Raw genomic sequence first — 23288 nt, 5'->3', positions numbered from 1 at the left:
ACTGTGCCCCCCACACACCGCATTGCACGCGCAGAGAGAGAGCCCTGTGCAGAATACATCGGGCAGGAGTCACAGTCCTGGGCTTTGGGGATGATGACTTGTGTGACTCTATCCCTGGCTGCCCTTTTCTCATGATAGTGCTACCCCCCATCTCCCCAACAACCCTGTGAGTGGCCGGTATGATTATTCTAGTTTTTCTCATGGGAAACAGAGGCTCAGGATGGACGGGAGACGGGAACCCTGTGTCTGCCAGTGCCCTTCCCCACGCCACGTGGCACACGGCTCCTCGCGCGGCACTGTTCGTCTGAGACCACTTGCTGCCGTCGCCACTTCTGCGACGGAGTTTTCTTTGTCACTTGAATGTGTTTGTTATCTTCTCCGGGGCTGAGGTCACCCTTTGTGCCGTAGGCGTCCACACTGGCTTCTCTCAGTCCGGGCATGAGAAAGCAGGAATTGTCCAAAGCAGCAATGATCACTTCTGGTTCCTTTGTCCAGCGTCCTGTAAATAATTTATTTGGCTCGGAGGGCCTGCGAATGAACACCTAAGAGGCCTCCCTGTAGCTGGGCGAACTCTGTGTGTGGAAGGCGAAGGCAGCCGGCGAGAGAAATGTATCTTTGAAATCAGAGAAGACGTAGAGTGACCGGAGAACGCAGGTGGAAGCGCTGGAGGACGGATGGACAGCAGTGTGGACTCTTTTTATGGCCCATAACGGCCACTCTTGAGAAGTCCCCGTCCGCACCCTGCACCCTTTGCAGCTGGGGACGAGGGGACAGGGAGCTTCGGAGTTAGAAAACACGGGGAGAGGTCGGAGCCGGGCACTTCCCAAGTCCCTCCTGCCGCACTCAATCCCTGCAATTAAACAAAGAAAATTGTGTCTGCCAGGCTCGCGAGCCGAAGTCACAAGATTGCAGGTATCATGCAGCGCCCTGGAATTCCTACAGAAACTCATCAGGACGGGTACGCTGCCCGCCACGCGGAGACGGCCGTGCACCGGACGTTCCAGATAAAAACATTCAGGACGGAGCTGAAGAACCATGTGATGGTCATGGATTTCGTGAGGAGCAGCTGGTTCCCCTCCCAGAGAAGAGCCAAAGTGTGCATCATCCGTATGTACCGGGGCCTGAAGACGGCGGAGCAGCCAGCTGGCAGATATGAGGTACGGCGGCACTGGGCAGGGGGCAGGAGTCCACTCCTCGCTCACCGGGGGGAGCGGAGGCATTGCTCAGCCCAGGGGTCATCTGGGTGCTCTGTCTGCGTTCATAAATGAATCCTTCGTCTGTTGTTTTTCCCCCATGGGACTCAGGAAAAGGCTTTCCTAGTCCGGTAACCGACTTCAGGGTTTGAACCACGGGGCAGGGAGAAGCCCAGGGGGTGAGTATAAGTGTGTAATTGCTGCACAGCACACGTCTGCATTTGCAAACATTTATTAATGTGCTCCGAGGAGTTGGGTGATGGGCTCCCATCTGTACTCACGCTGTTTATTTCTGGGAGTTAAATGTTCTTGGTCCTCTAGATGTGTAAGCATCTGTGTTTAAAAACATTTTCCTATTTGGTTCCTAATGTTTAGGTAGCAGAATATCTATCACTTACCTTGTTCGAGTTAAAGTAGAATGATTTAAATTAGGGTAGTAAAAATGGTGGGGTTTTTTTTTTTTGAGGTTAGCTCAAATTTTCAAGCAAAGGCTACTTGCTACTTTTGTGGAGGTATTGGGGATGGGGGAAGAACTTTGGGGATTTAGAGTGTCCAAATGAGATAAACCTATCAATCTGAAACATTTGTATGCTGCAACTAAGTCCAAGCCACAGTTGTTATCTTTCAGAGAATAAACATGCAGGAAGTCTGATAGCTCTTTATTGTACATGGAATAAATTATGAATGACATGGTAATTGACTCCCACGTAGCTCATTGTAACCATCTCTTTTGATTAAAAAAAAAAAATACCACCTGCGAGTTGCTCATGTTTTATGGAAAGGTAAAACCTTCCTGAACAACAAGGCTCTTATTAAGAAAGGCTGCCCAGAACGGAACGCTAGCCGGGGCCTGGGGCCTTATGTTCCCCAGCTGGCTTCCTGAGTCCCGGCTACGGGAAAACCTGTTCTGCAGGGTTCCAGGCTGGCTTCTTCCAGTCCCAGCCCAGGACCGTGACTTTCCACATCCACAGGAATAATGGTGTTTGTTAATTAAATTCCGTCATGGTGGTTCGTTAGTTCATTGCCCAATCAGCCAGAGCAGAAGGTGTGCAATTAGAATAGAATGGAAGGAAACCAGAAGTGTTCTTATTTACAAGGAATGAATCAGTTGGAGGGCGGGAAGGAGACAGGATTTTATCATTGTATCGTTCTCCCATCCTGCCGAGGGAGGAAAGCTTGTGGAATGGCTTCCTCTTGCATTTGACAAAAGGGTTTGTCGGCTACATTTTAAACCCTCAGTGGCAAAAAGCAGCTCTCGTGTCCCCATTTTTCCCCCCATGCACAAAACTTTCTTTATGCCTCGAGCATCACTGGCGATAACAATGGGGCAGACACGCATCTTCGCAGGACACTGTAAAATACTTCAAGCATAGCCACAGTCAGAGTTGCTACAGTTTCCTGCGTATCCCTGCCCCACCCCCCTCGGCATTTCCAGTTACAGCCAACAGTGGAGGTTGTGTGTCTGCAGCTTGAATGTCACCCGGAGTCCACAGTCCCAGGATCGAAGGAGTCCAAGGCCCCTCCCCTCCCACCACGGTCAGGCTGCTCAGCTGGGTGGTCCTCACTGTGACGGGGGAAGTGGTCTGGCAAAGCCTGCCTTACCTGCTCAAGGATGGGCCGACTTTGAAAACCACCTAGGAGGATCCATGCCTCCCGCTCCTCTGAGTTCTGCGCTCTTTTCAGAATCCGAATATTCCCTCAGAATCTAAACTCTAGTCACATCCACTGACCTGTTCCGATCATCCCCACCGGGGCGTGTCAGCACCATTCATATCAGGAAACTCAGGAAAAAGGCAACTGCCCCGCTCAATTTCCGAGCTGAACTGATGAGAGAGTCCAATTAACAGCCCCTGGGCCCCGTTAGACTTGGCCCAGTGACCCCCTTCTCCCTCATAGGCTCCGAGGTCGTTGGTTGGTTAATCTGCGGTGGCTCTGCCCATAAGGCACTCGATGAGCTGAAAAATGAGCCAGGTCCTCAGGGTGAACTCTCAACGTGCAGAAAGGTGCTTGCTTAAAGAACCCGGCTGTCTCCCCCCACGAAAGTGAGTTTGAGAGATTTCGTTTCTGTGCAAACGCGATGGCTTTCAAGTCCTTCCAGTCAGGATCGACAAGACTGGTGGAAGACTGGCATCTTCCTAAGACAGTGGCCTTGGGCCTGAGCCGTGTCCGTGCTTGGTGATGCGGCCTGTCATCTGAGACGGACAGTGAGCCGGCCCTGTGCCGGGGGATCCAGCCACGCTTGTTCTCTAAGACTGTCTCTTAGGAGGAGTGACAAGCTGACCTGCTGGGCTAACAGGTGGCTGGATGGGGAGCAGGGGGCAGTGAGGGTGCTGAGTCATCCCAGTCGTTGTGTTTGCAAAGCCTTGATCCCTGCTAACCCCAGAATGCCCCAGACTGTCACACGCAGTGTGTCGAGGGCCTTTTGACTCCCGCATACGTAGCTGAGGAAGTTCAGGCATCAACTGAGCCATACCTGGGCAGTGGGGTGGGACTTGTCCTTGAGTGCCTGCCCCTGTCAACACCGCAGGCCTGGCCGTGTTCTGAAGTGCCCCGGGAAAATGTCACCAGCTTTGGGAAGGACAACCCAAGGATTTCAGAGCTGTGTTTGCCTTCTGCAGGGTTTGAATACAAGTCGGCATCCCCCAGTAACTAGGGCCTAGCTGACTGTCGAGACCGCCCTGATGATAGTCTTGCCCCTTTGTCTTCCTATCGCCAACAGTTCCTAATACATCTCTGTCACCGTGACGCGAGCCAGGGGAAGGCTCTCTGTGTGTGGTCATCGCCGCGTAGCCACGCCTCTCGATTTCTCAGAGCTGCTCTGCCCCTTCCTTTCCTACTCACCGTTTCTGTTGTTGGTCACGTTGGACTTTAGCTAGTGGGGCCGCATTCTGGCTGAGTGTAAGAATCAGGGTGAACTTTATTTATTATTATTATTATTATTATTATTATTTTTAATGTATAAAAATGTCACATGTCGAGTCTATACATGTTGATAAGTTTTGGCCATAAACACATAATATCATCCCCACCATCCAGGTACTAAATGTATCCATCATCTCTAAAGATCCCCTGGTGTTTTTTGGGGGGTTGCTTCTTCTTTGTGTGTTTTTAGTGCTAAGAACACGTACCCTGGACTCACCCTGTTAGCGTATTTTTAAAGTGCGCAGTGGCGTGCTGTTCCCGCAGGCACTGTGTTCGATAGCGGATCGGTACAACCTGCTCATCTGGCATAGCTGAAGCTTTGTGCCCGAGGAGCAGCACCTCCCCAGCCCCACTCCCGGCCCCTGGCAGCCGCCGTCTCGTTTCCTGCTCCTACGTTAGTGTGGATGCCACCCAGACGGGGAGTCGTGCGGCCTTTGCCCTTCCGTGATTTCACTCAGTCTCGTGCCGTCTGCTTTCCTCCCAGGTGTCGCAAACAGCAGGGTTCCTCTCTCCCTGAAACTGAATGATGTTGTCTTGCACGGGCATATTATTGATGTCTTCTTCTGCAGACGGACATTTGGGTAGTTTCCTCAGGGTGGACTTTTTTTTTTTTTTCATTTTTCTGAAGCTGGAAACAGGGAGAGACAGTCAGACAGACTCCCGCATGCGCCCGACCGGGATCCACCCGGCACGCCCACCAGGGGCGACACTCTGCCCATCCTGGGCGTCGCCAGAGCCACTCTAGCGCCTGGGGCAGAGGCCACAGAGCCATCCCAGCGCCCGGGCCATCCTTGCTCCAATGGAGCCTTGGCTGCGGGAGGGGAAGAGAGAGACAGAGAGGAAAGCGCGGCGGAGAGGTGGAGAAGCAGATGGGCACTTCTCCTGTGTGCCCTGGCCGGGAATCGAACCCGGGTCCTCCGCACGCTAGGCCGACGCTCTACCGCTGAGCCAACCGGCCAGGGCCTGGGCGGACTTTTAAAAAGCTACAGGTGCATGTAGCCCGGCCAAGGCCATTGTGACCAGCTTGGGGGGTTTGTGTCGCATTCCTGTCACGAGCCTTGAATGAACTCCGTTCCGGCAGGAGGCTGTTACCTGAAAACAGTGTGACCGTTCTGAGGCTCTTCGGCCAACTTTAGTCCAGGGCAGTGATTCTCCATCAGGGATGACCCTCCCTTCCGCCCCCTTGGGGATAGCTGATAACGTCTGGGACGTTCTTGGTTGTGACAACTCGAGGAAGACACTATCGGTGCCTGCTGGGTAGAGGCCAGGGATGCTGCTAAGTGTTCTCCTATGCCCAGGACAGCCCCCTGCCCCCAACAACAAAGAGTTCCCCAGCCTGAGACATCCACATGTGGATGCTGAGAAACCCTAAGGCTCAGTGCCCCCACCATCACGGCACGACCCTCGTGAGGACTCTGCTCAATGCTCGTGTGTCCGAGATCTGTCCCCGTGAGCCATTTCCAGCTCTGGCTGAGGTCCTGGACGTGTCCCTCTGACTATGTTCTGGTCGTTCTCCCGGTTTGGGGTGATCTTTCTCTTAAGCATGAACAAGGCAGGATTCAGCCGTGACTCATGGGACCCCGTGCCGGCCGCTGGAACTCTCTTTCCTTACCTTTTCTCTTCTGCTGGCATTTGGCCTGACACGTTCTCACTCCCTCAGCCTTTCTGAACCCCAAGCTGCGCCTCCGGAACTCGGCGGGAGCCGCGCTTCCCGGTCTCCCCTTCCCATCGCGTAGCCGGGAAACTGCTCCTGGGGAGGACAGGTCCGGCTCCCCTCCCTGACCGCCCCCCCCAGCCCGTGCTGCCTGCTGCCCGGTGCCAGCTGTTGTCTGGTCCCTCATGGGTCACGGCGGGGAGCGAAAGTCTCCTTGGCGGTTTTGATGTCCCACCAGGGTCGAGAGCCACCACTCTGGGCTTTGATGAATGTTTTTCAGTGTCTGGGGTGAGCCCTGAGGCTGTAGGAAATAAAAGCACTCAAGTTTGAAGTGCTTGGGCTTGAAGATAAGGCTCTTCAGGGAATAAAGAAGTCTCTGAGACCAAACAGGGGCGAAGACAAACACCCCTTTCTTCTCACAGGTATCAAAAGTTACAGGATAAGTTTTTCCCAAACCTCCCCGAAGACACATAGCCGGATCAGCCTTCTCATTTCTCCTCCCGAGGTCTTTCTGCCGGAGAAGCTGGTCTGGCCGGCGGCAGGGAAGGCTCTGAGCCCTCCGGAGTTGGGATGATGAGGGGAGAGCCTGTTTCCCAAAGGTCAATAGATATTTCAGTTGGCTTGGCCACCCCAGGAGCAGGTCAGGAGCCCCTGCCTCGTTTCCGGGAGCTGCCGCCCTGCCTGGTGCTCCTCCGGGAAGCCTCCGCCACTCACCTCCGTTGATGACGGCTGGTAGCCTCGCTCCAAGCGCAGGAGCGGGGAGATCCCAGATCCCAGAGGCGAGAGATGAGATGGCCCTCGGGTCTCAGTGCTGCCCACGCACCGTGCTCCAGCCTTTCCCCGCACCTGCCCCAGGAGGCTGGCTGTCACAGGGCGAGGTCTGAAGAGAAGCCCGAGGTCAGAGAGGCGAAATCTGTTGTGTGGCATCTGGAGGCACATCTGGTGATTGAGGTCTCCAAGTTAGGGTCACTGCAAATGCACTGCTGTCAGCTGAGTGTGACTCGATTTAGACTGTTTGTATCCAAGTCTCATGAGACCTAGCTGAAATCATTTTGGCTAACTTCTGTCCAACTGGGCATGAGTCGGGGGACCGTGTCCACCCTTCAGCCAAACCAAGGGAGGGGAGGCTGTAGTGTGGCCAGGAGCGAGGGCTCGGAGTGAGTCTTTCTGGGCTCTGACTAGCCGAATGACCTTGGCAAGTCTCTCGACCTCTTTGAGCCTTCGTGGTCCTCCCTGTGTCCATAAGCACCACGATGGTCTCTACCTCACAGGGTCACTGAGGATTAAGGGAGACAGTCTATACAAAAAGCTGAGCCTCCGGCCTGGCTTGGAGATTGCATTCCATATGAGTCGCTTGTCATTCATGATCAAGTTCCAATATGCTTTTCCTGCCATGCCCAACCTTGCCACAGAGCCCCGACTTGAAGACCTGACCTTGCGGTCCAGGTTAATTGTGGCTGGTGCTTTAAGGATGCTGTCCCCTGTGCAAGCATGACCTTTTATATTCTTGGCTCAGGGTAATCTCCATTCCCCGAGCAACTGAGAGATCAGTCAGCAAATGGTCCCTGAACTGAACGCACGGCTTTCACTCAGCGCTGACCCTGTCCTGTCATCAGATGCAAATTCCATCCTGGATGAGAGAGCAAGGGAAATGTGAGTGTGTCTGCAACTGAACCCTGCCCGGTGAAGGCCGGGCGAAGGTAGGCAGTGCCAGCAGGGCATTCTTCACATAATATGCACCCCCCACCCTCCCCAGAGGAACGATAAGGATCTAAACGGGGTTTGACCACCTCGTCGTAAAGGGTTAAGTGGCCTCCATGCTTAAGTGTCCTTTAGAATCCTCAGGCAAACTTCTGTTAGGAATGCAGAGCCCTAGGCTCTGGGAAGGGGGAGGTCCAGGAATCTATGTTTTCAACACGGAAACTCTGTGATTCTGGCACAGGTCTGACACCCCGCCTGGGAGATCCAGACGAGTATTTTCCGACGGCATCCCCCCAGGAGAAGATGACAAACTAGCCCGTGGGTGCTGGCTGTGTTAGCAGAGCTGGTGTGGAGGTCATGGGTGTGGGGGAGGGCAGGTCTGATTGGAGAAGGTGGTGCCAGGGACTGGACTGCTGGGTGGGAGGGGCGTGGGAGGCGGAGGCTGCACAGAGGCCCCGCTGTCCCAGGGCCCCTCAATGGCTGCATTCATCTTCGCCGCAGCTGTGGCAGGCACGAGAGCCCTGTTTTTCCCCAAAGAGAAAATTCTGTAAGGCCCGGCAGGGTGACACAGACTGCCCAGGGACGTGGCGAGGGGTGGCAGGAGGAGGACCTCTCATTGGCTGTGTCCTCCTCTGAGGCTGTGCTTCTGGCCTGGTGCCGGAGGGGGTGAAGGGACAGCAGCTTTGGTCCTGGTGGGAGCTGGGGCCCTGGGGGGTGTCAGAGGGGACCGTACAGAAGGTCCGCTGTGTCGGATTCAAGGGTGGAGACGGGCACAGTGTCCCTTGACCTCCCCTCTCCTGCTTCAGGCGTCTCACCGCCCAGGGCCCTTTCAGCCAGCACCCCGCAGTCCCAGTCCTGTGCGCTCCCAGAGGCCGTCCTCCCTCCCGCCCGACCACGCGGGCCCAGAGTGTAATGTAGCTATGACAGTCCACCGTGCTGACCGCTCCCAGAGGCCGTCCTCCCTCCCGCCCGACCACGCGGGCCCAGAGTGTAATGTAGCTATGACAGTCCACCGTGCTGACCGCTCCCAGAGGCCGTCCTCCCTCCCGCCCGACCACGCAGGCCCAGAGTGTAATGCAGCTGTGACAGTCCACCGTGCTGACCGCTCCCAGAGGCCGTCCTCCCTCCCGCCCAACCATGCGGGCCCAGAGTGTAATGTAGCTGTGACAGTCCACTGTGCTGACCGCTCCCAGAGGCCGTCCTCCCTCCCGCCCGACCACGTGGGCCCAGAGTGTAATGTAGCTGTGACAGTCCACCGTGCTGACGGGTTCTGATCACAGTCAAAGGGGAGATAATATCTAGGGCGTGGGCACCAAGGTTGCACATCATGAGAGCCACCTGAGTATTATGCCAACCACGCAGAAAAGGAAATAAAAGTCATTGAAGGCCTGACCTGTGGTGGCGCAGTGGATAAAGCGTCGACCTGGAAATGCTGAGGTCGCCGGTTCAAAACCGTGGGCTTGCCTGGTCAAGGCACATATGGGAGTCGATGTTTCCTGCTCCTCTCCCTTCTCTCTCTCTCTCTCTCTCTCTCTCTCTCCTCTCTAGCATGAATAAATAAATAGATAAGTCATTGAGGGCACACAGGTGGGAGCCTCTGGGAGTGCATGATGAGAGGCTCCTAATCTGCTGTGGCTCACCACTGGGCCCTTAGCACAGGGTCAGCCTTCGAGAGACATTATGGAATACATTTATGAGTGGATGGGTGTGTAGATGGGTGGATGGACAGATGGATGAACGGATGGATGGGGATGGGTGGATGGATGGGAATGGGTGGGTGGATGGGAATGGGTGGGTGGATTGACAGATGGGCAGATAGATATGGATAGATGTATGGAGGGATGAATGAATAAAGGTTTGGGTGGATGGGTAGATGAATAAACAGACAGGTGATGGATGGATGGATGGATAAAGAAGTGCATGAAATATGTTTTAGATAAAAACAGGTCAGAGTGAATAATGGTTGATAACATCACATATGTAAGAGGTCTTTTGTTTCAATACTTACATTAGGGTCCCTTAAAGAGCCCCTCATTTCTCAGTAACTGACAGACAGACAGACAGACAATAGACATCAGCTCTAGTTCACCCAGGGGAAGGCCCAAAATAGAGGTCACTTGTTTTTTCTGCCTTCATTAATCAAATTCCAAACAGAGAAAGTTTTCTGTTTCCTCTTGGTGAGTCTAATTTCCAATGTTCCTCCATCTAGAAAAACCTTTGAGGCGGCTCCAAGAAACAGCACCTTGGAAAACACCGGACTTAGGATTAGCAATGCTTCAGAGAAACAAATAGGGCGGATGACAAACGGGGAAATTGTTCTCTCAAAGTAGACCATTGATTTTCAACCGGTGTGCCGCTGAATTTTTTAAAGCATGCGCTGCCCGACTATTTAGTCAGGTGCACGGACCTCTTTTCCCTTAGCTCGTCAAGTTTAAACAAATGACAGCAGTCAACACAACAATAGCCGTTCGGTGTGAATGAATCAAAATTATACCTATTCTTTTTTGTGGGGGAGGGGTATCCGATCGGCAAAAGACGTGTTGTTTGGTGTGCCGCAGAATTTGAGTAATTCGTTTATGTGCGCCAGGAGATGAAAGGTTGAAAATCACTGAAGGAGACGGCCAAATGCTCGTCATTTTGTGTGAAGACAAGAAGCCACTTCCCGGAGAAGCAGCCTGCGGTCTGTGGGGCGAGTGGGATGGCGAGAGGGTTGGCCCCCCAGGGGCTGCTCTGCCGCAGGGCTCCGACGCCTCTGGTCCAGCTACGCCCGGAGCTCACACAGCTCATTATTTTAGCTGCGATGTGCTCAAGTCCTCATTAGTGAGCTCTGGGTGCCACTGGCTTCTCAGAGCTCGGCCCCGTGTTAGCCTCTTCACGCTGCTTTGTACGTTGTGGGGGAACAACAGTGGTGATGGGCGAGGCCGTGTGTGTGACAGGGTCCAGGTCTGGGTCGATGGGTCCTCAAAGAGCGGCCCAGGAGGGTGGGCCATGCGGGGTGCTCAGATCTGCACCCTGGCACCTGCCACGGGGTTCCTGTCCAGAAAGGAGGCTGTCGTGCCCTCAGAGCGTGGGTGCCCCGTGCCAACTGTTACGCAGGAGACAGATGACGAAGGTTGTGTGACATAGCTCCACCTTCGTGGCCGCCTACTCAGGCTTGGCCATGACGTTTGTGGTGAGCAGCGCACAGTGGACGGACGTGTGCTTCCAGGCTAGAAAAGTCGGGAGAGCTCGTCATCTGAGATGGTGCTTTTCACGGGCTGGTTAAAGTCGGTCTCACTAAAGAAAAACTAACATTTTCCATCGTTACCGTGAATTTTACTGTTCATCTTTATATTGTGTGAGGCCGGTTCCAAAACAAAGATAAAAGCACGGAACTTGTGCAGAATCCCCAGAAGAGTACAGTGTTGACGTTTTTATCTCACGGTGCACACAGGCACATCTTTCCCCCTTCCCAGAACAACACACACACTGCCACGCCCACTCTCGCGTTTCCTTCTGGTTTTGATGCGATCACAGGACCCCCACACTCCCTGCCTTTGCCGCACTGCCGAGACCGGAGGGGCCGAAGGGCAGGGAGCGGTGGCTTCCCTGTCTCTCTCCTTGCCCTCCTGCGCCATCATCCTCAGCACCAGCAGGGGGCTGACACGGGGGTGCCGTGAGTAAGGAAGGGGAGGACGCGGCCAGCCGGTTGTTTGCGTCAGGAACCCTTCATCTCCTTCCTGCGTCTGAGGTCCTTCTGGTTCAGCGGACGGCACGGCCTCTCGGGGCTGCCAGCTCCCCGTGACTGTGTCTCAGGTGCAGTTCTCTTTGCTGTGAGTCCTGCCGAACGCCCCGGCACCGCAGATCCGTCAGGTTCTGTGATGGGGGCACCTGAACACCTTCTGTGAACAGGGCGCAAGGACGTCGGTCAGCGAACAACGCGCACTTGTGTGTCTCTCTGCCTACAAGCCCTGTCCCCCCACCCCCGGGACCTCCCTCACAAAACACAAGCTCAAAGGGAACATGGCTTATGAATTAAGGTGGCAGCACCCAAACCAAAGACCACAGAAGAAAACTGTGGATAAACTGGACTTCATCAAAGTGATAAGCCCTGCAGTCACCGGAGAACACGATCACCGGTGAAAAGGCCACTCCCAACACGGAGGAACCTCGCGGACATCATGCTCGGTGAGATCAGCCGGTCACAAAAGGACATAGATTATTTGATGCCCTTGTTATGAACTACCCAGAATAAATTCATGGAGACAGGAAGGAGAATGGTGGCTACCAGGGGGTGGTTGGAGGGGGAGGAATGAGGAGTTAGTGTTTGATTGGGACTGAGTTTCAGTTTGAGAGGGTGGAAAGCAGGTGTCCCCAAACTACGGCCCGCAGGCTGCATGTGGCCCCCTGAGGCCATTTATCTGGCCCCACCGCACTTCCGGAAGGGGCATCTCTTTCATTGGTGGTCAGTGAGAGGAGCACTGTATGTGGTGGCCCTCCAACAGTCTGAGGGACAGAGAACTGGCCCCCTGTGTAAAATGTTTGGGGACCCCTGGTGGAAAGGCTCTGGAGGTGATGGCGTGGTATGACGGTTGTACAACAACTGTGTGAATGGGCTTAATTAATCTCACTGAATTGTCCACTTAACACGGCACATTTCATGTTGTGTATATTTTACCACAATAAAAGATAATTTGAGATGATGACACTAAACCACACGTGTGGCCCTTGTGAGTACAGGTTCCTGGACAACTGCCCGGGTCCCACACCAGAGAGGGTCCTGCTCTCCCCAGTGTTTATAAACGCCTGAGATAGTTCCTTCGCTACATGCTGAGACCCTGAGGCCAGATCCTGCATCTTATTTCTCTCTCTAACCCTATGTTTGTTGAATTGAAACTCTAAGTCAGGGGTTGGGAAACGATGGCTCGCGAGCCAGACGTGGCTCTTTTGATGGCTGCATCTGGCTCGCAGACAAATCTTTATTAAAAAAAAAAAATAACGTTAAAAATATAAAACATTCTCATGGATTACAATCTGTTCATTTCCTACTGCTCATGTTCATGGTTGCGGGTGGCTGGAGCCAATCACAGCTGTCCTCCGGGACAACACCAAATTTTTATTGGATAATGTGTAACGTACATGGGTTGTTGTATGGCTCTCACGGAATTACATTTTAAAATATGTGGTGTTCATGGCTCTCTCAGCCAAAAAGATTCCCGACCCCTGATCTGAGCTAAACCAGAGTTTATTTATGACACATTTAAAAAGTCAGCCTTGTTCAGGTATAATTGACATAAATATTCATACATCTTGTAAGTGTACATTTCATTTTGTTTTGACAAATGCAGACAGTCTTGTAACCAGTATTAAATCACGATGTAGGGTGTTTCCACCAGCCCCCAAAGTTCCCTGTACCCCTTGAACCCAGTACCCTCCCCAGCCCAGCCCCCCGGCACCGCTGATCTGCTCTTTGGGGCTAAGCGTAGCCCCGCCCAGCATGTCCTATAAGTGAGATCTTGTAGTACGCAGTTTCTGTGACCATGGTAAGTTTTTGTGATTACTTTTGGTATCTTAATTAAAGAGTTGATATTCTATTGAGACCTCAGCGGAGTCAGGGCTTGGGACCTGATTCAGGTCAGCTGGGAATGTTTATCCTGACTGCTGCTTTGTAATCATGACGAGGCATGGATCCTTCTTATTTCTTGAGCGTCAGTTGCCTTGTATACAGAAGGGAGTTAATAACAGCGCCGTCACCCAGGGCGTTTGTGGGGGTTGAACAGAGCAGGGTAAGGAGAGAGCGTGGGCCAGTGCGTGGCTTCTAGAAAGAGCTCAGGGACGCTTAGTAATTGATCATCTTATTGTCGATGTTATTATTCTGACAGCATTCAGAATAACGTTTCCTCCTCACCTTCACCGTGGGATGGTCGTGGTACCGTCCTTCTGGAGTTGCCATGGCAATGACACAATGCCCAGGAAGCATTTCGCAGAGGGGCCTGGACCCTGGCAAGCAGTAAGCACTTCGCAGCGCAGGGACTCTTATCGTTGTTCTGTGATAAAAGCCACTAAGGATGCCCGGCTGTCGCTTACAAAGTCAAAGCCATCCCTTTTGATTCTGAGAAGGTGTGAGAATCAGGTGTAAAAAAAAAAAAATTCTCCCTTTAGATAGCTCTCTGTCAGTCTGAGTGAATAAATAAAAGGTCGCACAAGCAACTAGCCACGTAAGACGATCGTGCCATTTCCCGCGGAGTTCTTTGTACGCAGGTGAGCCGAAGAACAGGAAATACCTCCCTCCTCTTTGCTTTTTGTCTCTGCTCCTTTGAAAGAAGAGAAGCGACGGCGATTGAGTTAAAAGCTGTTGGGTTGAGTGGGTGATTGACGTCTCAGAACTTTCTCAGGTCTGCCAAAGTCAGAGTAACTTTATCCGATTTTAAAGTGTTTCAGGAAGTTCGGGGCTCTCATTGAGGGACAGCAGACTAATGACAGTAAGCAATGGCCGAGAACGCACGGGGTCCCCACAGGGTGCACCAGAAATGGGTTCAGTTTTCAGGATCATCAGCTCCCATTTTTGAGTCGGGAGAAGACGTCACAGATGCTAGGAAACAGAAAAGAATAGGCTGAAAGCAACATTCAAGGACCCAGGAAAACTCTTTTGATAGACAAATAGTTCAGCTAAATTTGACTCCATCCCTGGGCAATTAACATGCCTCTATTAGGCAGTAATACCCCCTCCCCCCCGCCCCACTGCCTGATGTCGGCATAGAAACGTCATTTATCCCTGCACACAGACAGTCGCCCTGGTGGGAAAACCGAGAGCGAGTTCTCCACAGAGCCAGGGGAGGCGGCCTTCCAACGCGGGTCTCACAAGAGGATGCATCATCGGAATCACACGTCCCTATTCCCGCCCCGATCTGCCTCATTTTCACACCAGAATCCCACCAGACACGGCCCGTGGAAAACAGACGTGCAGGAGAAAGCCGGGAGAAGCCCGAAGGTGGAACTGCAGAGGCCTCTTCCTTCAGATCCTGCCGAGGGAACAGGCCTGCCGTTTGCAATCGGATAAGGGACATTATCTCAGTAATGAAAGGCGCTTGAGAATCTCAATGAAAAAAAAAAATCTAGTGCTTTTCACGCAGATTTACTTTAGATTAGAGAAGGTTAGAGTCGATGGAAACGGGGAGAGGCGGCACATGGAGAGGGAGTCGGGGCCGAGGGGTGAGTCTCAGTCAAGTCATGATGGTCGCAGCTGGAAGACACACCGTGGACCCGCAGACTGGCCCGACGTTAATTACAGCTGCGGAAGGGAGCTCAGAAGATGGATGCAAGCCCGCAGTGCTAACCAGGATCAATCATGCATCCACATTAGCCGTAGAGACTGTGTCCCAGCCCCGGGGGAGGCTACGCTGGCCCATGGGCGGTCCACCCTGGAGCCATCCGCACCCCATGCTTGCCGTCTGCCCTCCAGTGGGGTCTCCAGCATCCCCAGGGGAAGGGGTCGGGATGCTAAAAAGACATGGGCCTCTCTTCCGTTTTCCTGCTGGCTGACTCCAACAACGTCTGCCATGATCCCCGAGAGAAGACCCAGCCAAACCGTGCCCTTGGTCTTTGACCACTTGGGATACAAGCAGATGTGGAATCTCTCCTCTGTGTTTTTTGCAAATGTGTCCAGAGGATGCTTTGTGAATGTGTCCAGAGGTTGCTTTGCGAATGTGTCCAGAGGTTGCTTTGCGAGTGTGTCCAGAGGATGCTTTGCGAATGTGTCCAGAGGTTGCTTTGCGAATGTGTCCAGAGGTTGCTTTGCGAGTGTGTCCAGAGGTTGCTTTGCGAATGTGTCCAGAGGTTGCTTTGCGAGTGTGTCCAGAGGATGCTTTACGAGTGTGTCCAGAGAGGGCAAAAGGAAGCCTGGGCACTCCTGCTTCTCCTCCCCTCACTTCTCTCCTTGGACATATGAAGTTTCAGCCCCTATTTGACTTGCTCAGTGCTCTACAAAGCCCAGGAGCCGTTTCTGTTACCTTCACCACCCTGCATGCGCGCACGCGCACACACACACACACACAGTGCGTGCACACATGCACACACACACACACTAATATGGGGATGTGAAGAATGCTACATTCTAGGAAGATATTGAGTATGTCTGTGACCTACAGGAAACTACCTAATCCCTCCATACTCCAGAGTCCTTACTTATAAAATGCAGAGAGAATACCCGTCTTGTGTGTATGGGGGGGCTGGTTGAGGGATGTATGGAAAACCCTAACCCAGAGGCTAATAAGTCCACTAAATATCGGGGGTACCCAGCCACAAGTCTCCATCCCAAACTCTTGGGGCCAAATGTGATTCAACAATAACTTCTTAATCTTATTTCACAAAGGTAATATTGTACAACATTCCTGGTGGGATCTGACTAGCACCCTGTAATTAAGCTCACGGATGTTTCCTCAATAAAATGTATGAATATTCACACTAAATGGAATAAATTAATATTATAAATAGCCTCAGGGTGGTTCCCAGGTAAGGTTCTGCTCTCAGATTAGTTTTCTACAGACTCTGAGAAGAAAACTCTTGGATTTCAAAGCTTTATGGATTTAGAATTGCAGATAAGGGATGATGGGTCCATCGTGAGTACTCAGATCTCTAGAAGGGACAGTCAGGAAACAAAAAAACACATCAAAAGCTACAGCGTGTCTGTTCATTAGAACCCAGCCATCATGGCAGGACCTGAGAGGACCAAGTGAGAGAATGGGGAGTGGTTTGTAAAATATTTAGTCTCCCATAAATGGAAGGTTCTAGCGTTACCGTATTGATGACACTCAGATCTTGCTAGTGAGCACGCAGCCTCTGGCTCCCGGTGGAATTCGTAGATCAGGTGGTGGTCGGCGTCACCCTTGTCCTCGATGGGTCAGGCTTGAGATGGTCTCTGCTGGTGGCGGCACTGCGTAGGCCGAGCTCCGGGGCGGCAGGTGGGCAGGTGGTCTGGAAGGGAGTGGGGGGGGGCAGTGTAGGCTCCAGAGCCACCATATTGTGTTCCTGGGCAGGTATGTCTCTTACCCTCTCTGGGACGTGGTTACTTTATATTAAAAAAAACACATCTGGGTTCTCTGGCCCCCTCTCAGCAACTCTGGAGAACCAAAATGAGGCAACATGTGTCATAGAGCTTGGCCACGGGAACCCGTCCTATGATTATGAGTTACCATGATCCTGGTCATAGTTTGTTACTCTCCAGACAGTCCTGGAGCTCCCTAACACCTGTGCTCCAACCTGAGCTCCTTCACTTGTTTATTAGGTAAGTGTGTAATGTATGTGTGCGTGTGTGTGTGTGTGTGTGTGTGTGTATGACTTCGGGCCAGTGACTTAACCTCTCTTGCCTCAGCTTTCACATCTGTAAAGTGGAAATAATACTTACATTTCTCTCACAGAGTTGTTAGAAGAGCCATAAGGTAATTTGTCTGACATGTGGTGAGCCCAGGGTGAAGGCTTCTTGTGGGACCCCAAACTTGAGCCAAGCCCAGAAGCATGGAGACCAGAGGTAGAAAATGGGGTTTTATATCTTTCCCCCTATTGTGTGTGGTGAAATTCCCACTGCTACTCGCTAAATAACACTGACATCTTTGGAGACCCAAGGGGGACAAGGTCTTGAAAGGACTGAGGAAGTAGCTTGAGTGATGGACTTGTGCAAGGAAAACTATAAAACATTACTTAAAGAATAAAAAAAATGAATGGGAACACATTCATGTTCACAGATTAAGAGACGATATTATGAAGATGTCTACACTGTCCAAAATGATCTGCAGATTCAATGCAATTCCTATAAAGATTCCAATGATATTTTTTAAAGACATAGAAAAAGCCATCCTAAAATGTACAATGGTCTCAAGGGACCCCACAAAGCCAAAAAGATTTGGAGAAAGAAGGACCAGGTTGGAAGACGTGCATTTCCCGACATCAATACCTGCTACAACGCTGTGGTAGTCAGAGCAGGGTAGTGGGCTGTGGTGCTGGCATAAAGACAGACAGATCAACAGAATAAAAAAGAGAAAGCCCAGAAATAAACATATATGGTCATGTGATTTCTGACATCAGCAGTCAGACTGTTCTATGAGGAAAGGACAGTCTTTTCAACAAATAGTGCTGGGAAAATATCCCATAGAGAAGGGTAGAGTTGGACCCTAATCTAACACCGTGTACAAAAATTAATTCGACATAGACCAAAGACCTAAATGTAAGGCATAAAACTATAAGATTCTTAAAGGAAAACATAGGGGAAAAGTTTTATAACACTGGGTTTGGCAATGATTTTTTAGACATGACATCAAAGGCACAGGTAACAAATGAAAAAATGGACTTCATGAAAAGTTTAACAATTGCAAATGGAAAGATGACATCAATGCAGGAAAAAGGCAACCCACTGAATGAGAGAAAACATTTGTTCATCTTATATCTGATAAGGGTTTCACATGCAGAATACAGAGAAAACTCTTAAAACACAAGAATAAATAGATACATTTTTAAATGGGCAAAGGACTCGAATAAACATTTCTCCAAAAGAAGACATACAAACGGCCAATCAGCACATGAAACGATGTTCAACATCAGTAATTAAGGAAACGCAAATCCAAACTGCAACGAGATACCACCTCACACCCATTAGGAGGGCTACTATCAAAATACAGACAATAACGAGTGTTGGCAAGGATGTGGAGAAACCGGGACAATTCTCTACCATTGATGGGAATGGACAGTGGTGCAGCCTCTGTAGAAAACAGGATGGTGGCTCCTCAAAAATGTCAACAGAACTACGACACAATCTAGCAATTCCACTTCTGGGTATACACCCAGAAGAACTAAGAGCAGGATCTCAAAGAGATTTTGCACACCCATGTACGTTGCAGCGTTTCTCATAATAGCCAAGACATGGAAGCAACGCAGGTATGTATCAACAGATGATGAGTAAGCAAAATGTGGGTTACATGCACGATTGACTCAATTCAGTCTTAAAAAGGAACTCAGTTCTGACATAGGGTATGAGACATGAAACCTGAGGACAGTATGTGAAATGACAAGCCAATCACCAAGGACAAACACTGCAGAATTCTGCTTATGGAAAGGGTTTGGAGGAGTCAAATCACAGACAGTGGAAGGCTGGTGGCCACCAGCTGGGGAGGCAGGCGGGGAGAGTTGCTGTTTTACAAGATGAGAAGAATTATGGATCTAGATGGGGATGATGTCCAACTTTATGGATGCAGTTAACACTGCTGAACTGTGCACTTAAAAGTGGTTACGACGGTGAATTTTATGTTACGTGTATTTTACCATAATAAAAAATGAAAATTAAAAAAAACACCCATATACATGTCACGTGTTAGACTTGGTGAAAGCCCAGTTGTGACACATCGCGCTATATCAGCAGCGGCTCATCTCGGCTGGGGAGTAAATGCTACAGGGACACGTCTCTAAGGGAACCCACACAGGACTAAGCTCTCACACATCGCTGAACATGAAGCACTCGCTCTTTTTGTCCAAAAATCACTAAAGCTCCCCCTGTCCCTTAGGAAATGATATCCCCAGTCACGGAGCATCCGAGGCTGCTCCTAGCATGTTGTTAGAGCGCGCATACAGAGATGGGAGCCCGGACCACGTCCGTCACCATTATCACGGTCACAGACGTGTTAACACAGGTGCTCAGCCCCACAAAGCACCCCCGACACTGGGCATCTGGGGTACTGCTCATATTTTACCATTATGAACCAACCACACTGCAGAAGCGTCTTCATGAGTATGGCTTTGGCTGTGTTTTGAATCACTTTCTTTAAATATCCCAGAGTTTTAAGCTGGGAGGGGTGTGACCAGACGTGGCTGGTGAAAGCGCGGCTCGGAGGAACCGGTGGGATGAGGCCCCGTGGTCACTACGGCAGCCTCGGTGAAGGTGGTGGTAGGGGGGTGGGGCGGAGGTGGGAAGGGGGCGCATGAGGGTGGGGCTCACCGGAAGTGCTGGCGGGACGGGACGCATGCCCTGGTGTTGGCAGGGGTGACCCTAGCACACAGTGGGAGTGGCAGTGTTGTAGATCACCGTAGCACCGTGATCACAGTGAAGGGAGGGTGGAGTGGGGGATGAGGGACTGGGACAGGATCAGGGTGTCCACCTCCTCCCAGGTTTGCTGAGAGCGAGGCAGGGAAAGGGAGGAAGAGAGGGAGGGAGTTTTTGGTGTTGTTTTTAAGTTAACAGAGAGCTGAACATGGTTATAACGCTGAGGGAGGCAGAACTGAAGACAGGGGGGAGACCGGGGTTCTGGGTGCCGCACGGTCTCCAAGGACACAGGGGACTGGATTCCAAGGGCCCCGTGTACCATCTGCCCTGGACAGGAAGCTTGGTTTTCATGAACAAATGAATAAATAAATGAATGAACTCATGCATTAATTCTTCATCCTTTTCTTTCAATACATATTTATTGAAAACCCACGACGTGTGCAGGCCTATACGAGGAGCTAGGAACCCATTGGCAAATAAGACAAAAGTGATTTTATTCTCGTTGAGGTTACAGCTCAGGGGAGAAGCAGAGGTCAGCTGTAGAGTCCTACCAGTCAATGTGCGTGACCCACAAACCCAGGTGAGTGGAGAGCTCTGGAGTAAGTTATAAATCAGAATTCTGACCTCCTTCTGTCCCAGGCTAACGGACTCACTGGACTGGATAGAGCTACTTTAGACATTACACACAAGAATTGTGCTTAAAGGAGCCACACACGACAACAACCCAGGAGAAAGGAAGCTTAGCATCTCTGTTGGGTCAAACTTTCCCTGCGATCCACCCCCCCCCACATACACACCCAGCTTTCAGACGCACCAGACTGATTGTGTTTGAAGCATAGGACAGCTCCCTTCTGCTGAACTTGGGATTTAAACCATGTTCCATTCCCATGTCTGATGCACTTTTATTTCCTTCCTGAGAAGTCTTGTGTGCTAACCAGTATTCCCCATGACAGATCTATGCAGAGTCTGAGAAAATCACGTATATAAGTCGATTGGTAATATACATATAGACACCGATAGCCAGATCACAGTACTGAGTAAAAACATCAATGATATTTGGAACATCCTGGCTAAAAGCTCAGGCGCTTTGGGTCTGACTGACCACCCTGGTCGGCATCCTGGCTGTGTCACTGCCATGGTTGACCTCTGTCCGCTTGGGCGTCTGCTTGGGCTTTCTCCGGGGGGCCAGAGTCGGGCTGACCACTGCGTATCCCCTGACAGTTGTGAGAAGTCAGCGGGATGATGATTGGAAAGTGTGGAGCAGCAGAGCCGCTGTACAACGTCTCTTTCTTTTTTCTTTTCATTTTTCTGAAGCTGGAAACGGGGAGGCAGTCAGACAGACTCCTGCATGCGCCCGACCGGGATCCACCCAGCACGCCCACCAGGGGGCGATGCTCTGCCCCTCCGGGGCATCGCTCTGCTGCATCCAGAGCCATTCTAGCGCCTGAGGCAGAGGCCAAGGAGCCATCCCCAGTGCCCGGGCCATCTTTGCTCCAATGGAGCCTCGGCTGCGGGAGGGGAAGAGAGAGACAGAGAGGAAGGAGAGGGGGAGAGGTGGAGAAGCAGATGGGCACTTCTCCTGTGTGCCCTGGCCGGGAATCGAACCCGGGACTTCTGCACGCCAGGCCGACGCTCTACCACTGAGCCAACCGGCCAGGGCCACAACATCTCTTAATAATCGTGCGCTAATAGGCGATGTCGGAGCTGGGCCCCACGCAGCAAAGACATTCCTCCCGTCACAGCATAGCTGCAGTCCGGGTCCCACTGCTTTCTTCTTCCCTTCGGCCGTGGTGTGGGGCAGGCCGAGCTCCTGCTTGGGACGGAAGAATTGTTTTCCGGGAGCTTTTCCTCTGCAGTCCCCACACTGGTTGTCCAGACACTGGGGAGGAGAAGGGGCCCCAAACGGGACCTGAACCCAGCAAGCTTAACTCAGCCCTGAGACTCAGGGGTGACATGCTGCCTTTTCATCTCACACTGATTACAACGGGCCTGGCGGGTGGAGGGGCACGGAACAGAAGACTTGCTCTGCAGCTTCGGTGTAAGGTCTGGGGGTGTTCAGGAGGGCGAGGGGCGTGGGCAGTGTGGAACGAGGTGCCCTGGAGTCTGATTACAACCAAAATCAGAGCCAGGAGCCTCAGCCACAGCGAACTGCTTTCGGAATGAACAACGAAACCCAACCTTGGTCTCAGGCAGGGAAAAGTCCGCACAGTGGTCCTCCCTGCGACCGCCAAATATTTTTTTTTTATTTTATTATTTTTTTTTATTTATTCATTTCAGAGAGGAGAGGGAGAGACAGAGAGAGAGAAGGGGGGGAGGAGCTGGAAGCATCAACTCCCATATGTGCCTTGACCAGGCAAGCCCAGGGTTTCGAACTGGCAACCTCAGCATTTCCAGGTCGACGCTTTATCTACTGCGCCACCACAGGTCAGGCCCAAATATGTTTTTAGATGCTCATCGATCTTACTGTCACGGGGTCCTGAAGGCTAATTCTAAACTGTGATGGCTTGTGGTTCATCAGTTCCTCCATAGTTATCGAATGTCCGGTTTTAACTCAACGCCCATTCAGCATGCTAGCGGAACTGGAAACATTAGCTGTGATTTATCGATCTGGTTGTGAAAGCCCGCGTTAGCTGGTGACGGTTTTCCCCTTGCCGCCTTCCCGGTCGGTGCTGGGTTTAAAACCACCGGAGACCTGTTCTTCATTTATTGGGAGGGTTGACCCGGGGAATGGTGGGGATAAGCATTCGTCACAGTCCACGGTTCTCTCTTGGGAGACGGGAGCGATTCTGGGGTGTGTCCCTTGATTTTATAAAAATAATAATGTGTGTTACTTATGGAAGATGACATGCCTGGCAAGTAAAAATATGAGACTGGGAAGGTTTCTGTTTATCTTCCAGATCCACAGTGGGCTCTTCCCGTCCCCTAAGGATCCCTCAGCCTGGGAGAGAAATGAAAGTCTTTCGAACGCAGGTAAAGAATGGGGCTCTGACTGAGCGGCAGTCCCTTTCCAGCCTTTATTTACTCTCTCTCTCTGCTTTATTTTTGTTAATAATGAAACACACTTGGGAGCCTCGTGTGCCCCAAAACATGAGACGATACTTAGCTCCGCAGCCCTGGCAGGCTGACCCGGGTGGGAATGTCTGAGCGCCTGGACTTCCGACCGGCAGCGTCTGACAAGGCTAAGGGTGACAGAGACGCGCAGGTCGCCTATGGCGGTGCCCTCGGGCCTGAGATTTCCGCGGGTGGCCGAGTGCCCCGGCCGGGGCGGCAGGGTCTGGCGTGGATTCGCTGGGAGTGAGTCACGGGACTGACATGGGGTCTTCTCAGATCGGAGCAGGTGCAGTGTTCATGCGAGCATGGCGTCTCTGCCTGCATGAACCCTGCCTCACCGAAGCTCTGGTCCGCAGCCAAGACTCCATGACTCGGTACAATGCACGTGGCGAGGCGGCCGCAGTCCACACCCACCATTATGTTTGTAAACACAGCAACGGTGTGAACGCAAGCTGCCTTTCTCTCTCTTCCGTGAAATTTGAGGGGGGGGGTTAGGCCCCGTTTCCTGATGGGACCGTCGTAAGATTAGCTGGGTTGATATACTATACTGGTTTCGACTCTGGCCGGTCAGTTTTAAAGAGAATGTTTTCACGTAGTAAATTTTATTGTATTTTTTTTAATCCTCCCCTTAATTTTGCTTTGTAAATGTGGCTGGTTAGCTGGTGTATGTCGCTGTGTGTGTCCCTGTGTGGGGGGGTAGGGGGTGACGATACACATATTTATAGCTTCTCTTTTCATTACGTGGTACCACCTGCCTCTCAAA

General features: G+C 51.7%; 1 protein-coding gene across 2 annotated transcripts in view; it reads left to right on the top strand.

Moving 5' to 3' along the window:
- Window positions 1-585: 585 nt before the first annotated feature.
- The window catches only part of C7H10orf90 (chromosome 7 C10orf90 homolog), a 180221-nt gene continuing 157518 nt past the window's right edge, over window positions 586-23288 (top strand). Inside the window, exons 1-2 of one of the 2 annotated variants that reach the window (XM_066238920.1) lie at window positions 586-1157; window positions 22372-22444. In XM_066238920.1, the coding sequence (XP_066095017.1) occupies window positions 918-1157; window positions 22372-22444 (313 nt within the window). In that variant the 5' untranslated portion in view covers window positions 586-917. The remainder of the gene's footprint in view (window positions 1158-22371; window positions 22445-23288) is intronic. The other variant, XM_066238921.1, reaches the window with a different exon arrangement.

This window comes from Saccopteryx bilineata, chromosome 7, assembly GCF_036850765.1.
Source record: "Saccopteryx bilineata isolate mSacBil1 chromosome 7, mSacBil1_pri_phased_curated, whole genome shotgun sequence".
Classification (NCBI taxonomy): Eukaryota; Metazoa; Chordata; class Mammalia; order Chiroptera; family Emballonuridae; genus Saccopteryx; species Saccopteryx bilineata.
The sequence above is the reverse complement of the archived record's forward strand: the minus strand, read 5'-3'. Positions and strand labels throughout refer to the sequence as shown.